This window comes from Gavialis gangeticus, unplaced genomic scaffold, assembly GCF_001723915.1.
Source record: "Gavialis gangeticus isolate Ggan-Ray unplaced genomic scaffold, GavGan_comp1, whole genome shotgun sequence".
Lineage (NCBI taxonomy): Eukaryota > Metazoa > Chordata > Crocodylia > Gavialidae > Gavialis > Gavialis gangeticus.
Window position 1 is genome coordinate 249386018 of NW_017729032.1, and position 8116 is coordinate 249394133.

Consider the following 8116-nt stretch of genomic DNA (forward strand, 5'->3'; position numbering starts at 1 on the left):
GAGCCCTGCAGAACCCCACTGCCCACATCCCTCCAGGTCGAAAATGACCTGTCCACTTTCCTCTTCTGCCTGCCTTTTGTATCCAAATCACTCTCTCCATTTTATATACTACTCCTTTCAGAGCGTCTGATGGAGAGAGCTCCAGCTCACAAAAGCTTATGCATCTCTGATTTACTTAGTTTATAATGTGCATCTCTATCCTACCTTCTGTCTTATATTCAAGATGCATTCATTCTCTTTCAATCCTAGGAACACAGAACTGGAAGGGGGCTCCAAGGCTGGAGTCTGGTTCCCTGTGTTTGCAGGTAATTGTTAAGCCATAGATTTTTGTTTTATTATTAGTGTTGAATTTCTGTAAATTCATTGCTGTCTTCAGTATTAGCCTTTGGTAATTGTAGTTTATATTCTGTTTTATAACATTGCCACTTAACATCAGGTTTTTTAGGTAACTGAATTAAGTTCCACATTCTCATTTGCCATATACTCAGCTAACTTCCTTTGAACATTTTTTTTTATTTTTAAATCAGACTGAATTTGTTTACAATCAGTGAATAGATGTTATACTTCAGTCTTACTGGTGAAAAAAATATAATCAGTCTTAAAATGACTTACAAGCTAGCAGAGATTGAGAAACAGCAATTTCAATAAAACACTTCCATATTTTAATACAAGTGACAATATATTCATAAGAAAGGGCTCTTATCACATGAACTTTTAGAATGCTGTGCTAAACAAAAGGCATGTCAACTCTTTGTAAATCACAAGATCTAGTAAACATTGCTTGTTCAGTGGACAATAATGAATGCATTATACTTAGCTTTATTGTCTTGATTCTTAACAGAAAACAAAGTGGCCTTTTGATTTCTGGATGCAGATATATTCAAATTTTGCAGGTGTTTCGCTAACCTTTCTGAGTCCAGATTGAGACTTTGAAGCCCAAAAAATTTACTAAGGAAACTATTTCTCTTCCCAGATTATATATGGATTTAATAGTTATTTCTAACTAGAGACCTAGGATTAGAAAATTCTAGGAAGCATTATACAATGACAATAAGTTTGGTATGCAAGTAACAAATACAGCTGTGCAAAGCTTCAGGTGCCGATTCGATTCGGAGGAGATTCAGCCCGATTCGGCGGCCGAATCTCCAAATCCGAATTGAATCTGATGACCAATTAAAAGGTCTGAATCGATTCAAAGCTCTCCAAATGGATTCGGAAAAGATTTGGAGAGCTTTGGCAATTCGGGCAGTCCCCACTGGCTGTAGCAGGGAGCTGGACCCGGATTCCATGCTGGTAAGTAGGGGGCAGGGGAGAGGAGGCTGGAGGAGGGGACCATGGTGGAACCCCACCAGGCCCCATCCCTGCCTGCTCCCCTGGCCCTTGCGAGCCCCCCAACCCCTGCCTGTCCCCCATATGGCTGCCCTGCCCACCCAAGCTCCCGGTTGTTTAAAAAAAAGCCCGGATTCACCCACTGCGAGGGAGGGGGTGTGATCCCCACTGCCCCATGCCATGCAGAAGGCTCTGTTACAAGCCTCCCAACCCATGGCTGCTCTGCCTGCCCCAGCTCCCAGCCCTTTAAACCCCCCCCAAAAACCCTGGCCTCACTGGCTGCTGCAGCAGCCGCAGGGCTTCTGGGGGCTTGTGACAGAGCCACCCATGTGATGTGGAGCAGCAGGGGGCAGCAGGGATCGCCTCCCAGCCTGGCAGGAACCCATGAGTGTGGGCTTTTTTTTCCAAAGAGCCAGGACCTGGGACCGGATGGGGCAGCCATTGAGGGCGGGCAGGGGATGGGGCCTGAGTGATCCAGAGATTCAGTTGATTTGGGACAGTGATCTGAATCACCGAATCCGAAGTAAATACTGGCCACTTCACACAGGCCTAGTAACAAATCACGTATAGATTAACTGAGACAATGAACAGGCATTCATTTCTACCAGTTGAAATGCCTCAGAAATTTCCACTGGTAGAAATCTTTCCAGGAGAGGTATCTTCCAGATGTTCAGCTGCAGCCACCCCTCTCCTCTGCCTTTCTTGCCTTCTTCCCAGGGGGGTGGGAGATAAAAGGGAAAGACTATTCACACCCTTCCCCCAGACTCAGATCTGGGAATGGGCAAAGAGTCGCCTCCTCCACTTCACTCCTAGTGTCTAGGAGCAGAGTGGACAGAGCACTGGGGTAAAGCCCCAGACCATGCTCCAAGCCAGGCAGTGCCTAGTCAGGAGAAGAGATGGGAAACAGTGATAGCTGCTCCAGGAAGATGAACAGCTGACACTACTCCCTTTCCCTCCTGAACCAGTTTGGGAAGGGAGGAAAGAAACAAGGTAAACTCCCCTGCCTGTTCCTTCAACTAAAGACCCCAGTCTGGCGACTTTGTGGGGAGCAGGAAGTGGCTGCTCCTCCAGTCTGCAGTTGGTATCAGGGAGTGGAGCAGAGGGAACAGTGGGGCAACCTCCTCCCCTGGCTTCTTACTTTGGGGACTATGGTGCGAGAAGCAGGCAGGAAGAAGAGCTGATTTCTCTGCTGGGCTCCTGGGCACTAGGAACCAAGTGGACTGAGCCCTGCAACAAAACCCCTGCCTGCGTTACATACCTGGGACTCTGGTGTGTGGAACAGGTGGGCGCTTTGCCCCACTTTCCTGGGGAGTACCATTCTAAGCATGGTCCCCAGTCCCACCAGCTTCTAAACTGCTACCCCTGCCATCCACTGGTCTGGGAGGAAAGGGAAGCAGCAAGGCAAACAACCCAGCCTGCTTCCCACTCTTGGGACTCTAGTGTGAGAAGCAGGCTGGGAGCTTGCAGCACTGTTGCCTCTTCTGGGCTCCTGGTGCTGCAGAGCTGATTGGATGGAGCAGCAACACAAAGCCCCCTGTGTCCTTCTCACACCAGAGTCCCCAGAGTGTGAGAAACTGGCCAGGAGAACCTGGAGGTTACTCCTCTTCTCTCTTCCTCTCTCCCCTCAGTCTGTGGAAGGGATTGGACCAGCTGCCCCTCCCCTCCCCCTGCACCAGACTGGGGTGAGTCTGGTCTTATGAAGGAGTTCGTCTTTCCCCCTACTGTTCCCTGGGAGGAGTTAAGCTGGGGAAAAAAAGTGTACAAATGTTCATTCTTCCAGGGGAAACTCTCCTGGGACCGGCTTCTCCTGGGTTTTTTAGTGCAAGAGAAAGAGTGTGAATGTCTGTACACTTTTGTTTTCTTCCAGAATAGCAATTCTCCCAGTAGGAACTGAGCATCTGTACGTGGCCTGGAATGAAACTTATTATCCACCAGAATAACTGGAATAAGCATACTATGCAGACTTACTACTTTTGCATCTCATAGGCAAAAGAAACAGGAGTGAGGTGACAGTTCTTAGGATGTAACATTGATTTGGGTACCAGAACTATTTATAAAGATTAGGAATAACAATTACTGCTTCACAATGGTCATACTGGCAGATGAATTAACTCCAAATCAAGATATAACTCCTTTCTCTGAGGTGCTTCTTCTTTGGAAATGCAGGCTGGAACAGAGCAGGACTTGCAGCAGGAAGATTCTAAAGAGAATCAAGCTTGGGAAGACAGCCATAGCCAAAATTGGTAGGGATTTTTTTGAGAGTTACTGACTACATTTCTCTTCCTGTATTTGATTTTTATATATGAAACCTTGTTTACATCTACTCAAAAGTGACTGACTTTACTACATATCACATGCCCTCATGCTTCCTACCCATCTTATCTATTTTATTCTTATAAGGCAGCTGCATTTATATTCATTTGTGAGTTATAGAGAATTCCAGTAACTATGAAAAGAAGTAATATGGGAAGGTTGTAGGGCATAATTTTTTAGAAATTATCTGGTATGTATATTCAGGAGCTTCAAATACTAGGTTCCATAAGGCTGATTCCATAAGCCAATTATGGATTGTTCCAAGACTAAACAGGAGAACTTTTATAACCAAGAATCAGAATTCATACTCATGCATTAAAATTAATTGTGCATTAAATTGAATGTCTAATAAAGAACGGGATTCACTAAGGTAGGTTAAGGGCTGTTGCCAGGGAAGAGAGTATGGACTATGCTTATTACTTTCAAAAGGAAGATAAAAAGAAGAAAGGATTTAGAGGAAAGTAGAAAGTAAAGTGTATCTTGGATTGAGAAATAGAAGAGGAAAAAGCTTGGAGTCAGAAGGTTTCAAAAAGGTACAGAGAAGCTGTCAAAACTTTGGAGCAAATCTGAATAATCTGACCATTCATCTGAAGAGAATAAGACAAGAAATATACAACAAATACATGGTGTACATTCTTTAAGAAAACAATGGAAACTATTTTGTTACATTTACATTTTATATTCTGTACTTATCAGTAAAATCTATACCTTTGTTACGTGTCTGATAGAACCAAGTGCAAGGTTTCTAGGATGGTGTTTTATGCCAGAAAGATCCCAAATGCGATCCAACACCAGTTCTCCTTCCTCCAGCACACATTTCTGGCCTTGAAATCTTGGTTTCTCATATAAAATCCAGCTGTATTAACAAAGCCATTAACACAGTTGTAACTATTATATTTAAAAGAACCACAACTATAAAACACTCAGATTTAGAAAATTCCATGGATAGCTCTTTTCAAGAAGCCAAGTGTCAGTCCCCTTATGCACGGTCTCTAACTATTCATATTACTCTTGTTAAAAATAGGAGTGCTTGTACTTTAAAGCAGATATTTCTTCTCAAACGTATAGGTCTATCTAAAACATATTTGTATGTTTTAGAAAGAAAAATAGGGCAAAAAAGATGGTTAAAAACCCCCAAAACAACAAGCAGAAATATGACAGCCGAAAACAAATGAAAAAGATAAATGCTGTATTTTTCTAGGTACAGATAAAATGAATGACAAATTAACATGCATCCTACTTATCAAGATACAAGGTAATGATAAAATATGCTCCAATACCCAACAGTTAATAACACCGAGAACTAATAAATGCAGGAAAGAATGCATGAACTAATCTTTCATTGTATGAATATTATCATGAAGCTTTATTAGTTGCAGGAAATAAGTGATAAGATGACCTTACTTTAAGAAGTCTGTTCCTCCTCCCATTAAACTCTATGCTCTATAAAACTATCAATGGGTTCCCAGCCTCAGCTTTTCATAGCATCTCATTGTAAATTATAAGTTTTACAAATGAATTATAGAAAGATTAATACAGTCTAGGTTACACATCCTGGCGTACCCCACTGCTATGCTCCTTTTACTGTTATATTTCAAACAAGCTGAGTGCATGTGTCTTACAACTTGTTTCTCAACAGCTCTTTGTTAATTACATTAAACTGTGAAAAAAACCACTTCTAGCAGATGTACACTTCTAATAGTGGCTATGGTGACATACCAAATTAGCATGCTAGGTTTTACATGCTAGACAAATATTTGAACGTAGTCTTGGTTCCAAAAAAAGAGAAACTTTTCTCTCTTTAAACTAGTTCCCTGCATAGGAAATAGTTGTTGTACTAAAAAAAAGTTTAACAGGGTTTTTTTTGCTTGTAAACTTTGCTGTAACTGTCAAATGAGGAGATGGTATCTTGCAAACTACATTTATATCACAAATAGCAGACAGAGGTACAAGGCAACACATTTCTCCTTTAAGAAGAAGCTATTTAAATAAGACATAAGAATTTCTTACCATCCTCTAATAATTCTAAGCAATGCTCCCACTGAGAGAGTCCAGGATGTGGCATCTAGTACATCTTGATAAATCTCTCGTTTACTTTTGTCCCCGTGAACATCATAAATAATCATCTGAAACAAAGTACAATGCATATAAGTAAGGAACACCTTGATGGATGCATCAAGTTTCTATTTTTTGCTTTAGAGTATGCAGTTTTGTATACACTATTCTAGCACATTTTCCTCTACTGAACTAATAGTGTCAGACACAGAAATGAAGCAGGTTTTCCAAAGACTAGGATTTATTTTTTTACAACTCTAAATCATATTTAGGATGTGCAGGCATATACTGCATTAGCCACAGCCAGGTGTGATATAACATCAGTGCCTTCAATAAAAGTTTTTACCACTCTGTAAAATTTATCGTAATTTAGTCCATGTTGCATAATAGCTCATGCAGTGAAAATGTTATACTTGCCTTTCCTGATCTTGGATTGCATTTGAGGTTCTTCCTGTCAATCAGATTCTGAAATTAAAAAGAGGTGGAAAATAGCTATTAAAAATGACAATAGGAGTACAAAGTGCAGGCTCAGTATTTTAAATCAATTATTCCTTTAAAACATGCTACTGTAATTAGTAAATGGCACCCAATACTTGCCTCACTATTATTCAAAGCTGGCTTTGGCATTTTCTTGCAGTAGGTCAAACAGTCCTCCAAAAAGAACTGCTAGCTGAAGAAAGTTTTCATGAAGTCAGCACCCAAACAGAACTACTTCCCCTCCCCCACAGCTACGTCCTAGTTTTTTGGCCTTCTAGTTAAGGCCAGAAAACTCTCTCTCTTAACTAGAAATAAAAACACTGATCACACAAGGACATTTCTTCTTTGGGCTGTGACACTTCCTTCCAGACCCTCCATTGTTTCCAAATATTACAAAATACTTCAAACTTCCCACCTTATGTCTCCATAAATAAACTAAAACAGGATGGCTATTTCATTGAAACAACTAAATGGGAATGTACAGAAGTTTTTGTTATACAAGAATGAGAGGACCCACTAACCAACCAAGAGCAAAAGTTCCTATATTTTCCAAGAACAAAAGTTCCAATAACCTTAAAAGGGGGGGGAGGGCGGGGAAGGAAATCAGCAGTTTTTTCACCTATGGACAATTCTGTTCATCACCTCCTTGAACTCTTTGAGCCTTGCCCCCCTGATCTTCATATTTAAATGTAATTAAAAAGAAAAGCAAATATACAGCTACTACGAAAAACATTTTCTGTTTATTTGCTGTTTTAATTTTAGAAGCTTTGGGTTCCCTTCTATGGTTATGAGCTGATCCTTAAAACAAAGTGTTTTGTTTTTTTTTAAACTTCCAATTAGAAAACTTAATTGTTAGTAATCACAGGCATATGTTATGCCCTAAAATTTAAAAAAAAATGAAATTAGACCATCCATTATGGTTTTAAAAAAGATGGTAATTACATCTTGGTTCATCATTTTGGTAATTACTATTATATAACAACAGGAGACATCTTACCTGTGGAGAAGCTCCCAGTTTTGGTGAATTGTTATTTTGCCGCCAACGATCCTTAGGCAGCAAAGTTTCCCGCAGGATACTTCCAAATTTGACTTCCTTATTCGATGGATAATTGCCGGCTGTCTTGAAATATTGGTAATAAACACTCCTAGTGTGAGGCTTATTATTAACATCAACCTGCTGTAGAAACTGTGTAGAACCCACTGGACTGGGGGGAGAAGGGTCAGGAAATGACTCTGACTGCTGCTCAGAGCCAAGCGGCTCTTTTGAAAGAGAAAATAATGGTTTGGAAATTGGAGATCTTTCTGTGTCATTTGAGGTGTTCAGATTCTCTGTCTGTTGACTGAAAAGACATTCGTCTTTCTGAACATCCATTATGTTTTCTTCATCAGAAGATTCTTCCTCCTCTTCCTCCTCCTCCTCCTCACTGAACTGATCGCTATATTTTAAGCGCTCAGAAACTGACTGGAGGAGAGACAATACAGATGAGTGGCACGCACCGTCTTGTGACGCACCAGTAGAATGTCCTCCAGGAGAAGCATCAGTGGATAGTAGGTCTTCTTGTGAGCTATCATCTTCATATATGGGAGACAAGGAGAAAGGGTAAACTCTGTATCGCTTAGCCTCCACCGCCACAAATGTATCTGAAGTACAGTTATCAAACGCATTGTTTAATTTATTGTCTTTTTCATAGAGAGGCTCACTATTGTTCTTGGCTGTTTCACACATTAGCTGATGCTGAATATGATCCAAGGGTAGATCAGTAGGAGAGAGCAAGTGAGTTTGCTTTTCATCTGTGGAATCACGCTGGTTTTTATCCTGAAGAGCACCTTCGGTCAATATAGTAAAGGAAGAACTGCTTTCCTGTTGTTCCTCTTGTGCAGTAAAGGCTAAGGAGTTTGTTGCTCCCTCACTGTCACTGTCATGATTCAGGATCTTTTGAAG

General features: G+C 41.0%; 1 protein-coding gene across 1 annotated transcript in view; it reads right to left on the reverse strand.

The window, feature by feature from the left end:
* CRYBG3 (crystallin beta-gamma domain containing 3) overlaps positions 1-8116 on the reverse strand; it is a 226696-nt gene that overhangs the window by 119345 nt on the left and 99235 nt on the right. The window contains exons 6-9 of the mRNA XM_019523910.1: positions 7172-8107; positions 6115-6162; positions 5653-5768; positions 4351-4498 (exon numbers count right to left, since the gene is read on the reverse strand). Coding sequence (XP_019379455.1) covers positions 4351-4498; positions 5653-5768; positions 6115-6162; positions 7172-8107 — 1248 coding nt within the window. The remainder of the gene's footprint in view (positions 1-4350; positions 4499-5652; positions 5769-6114; positions 6163-7171; positions 8108-8116) is intronic.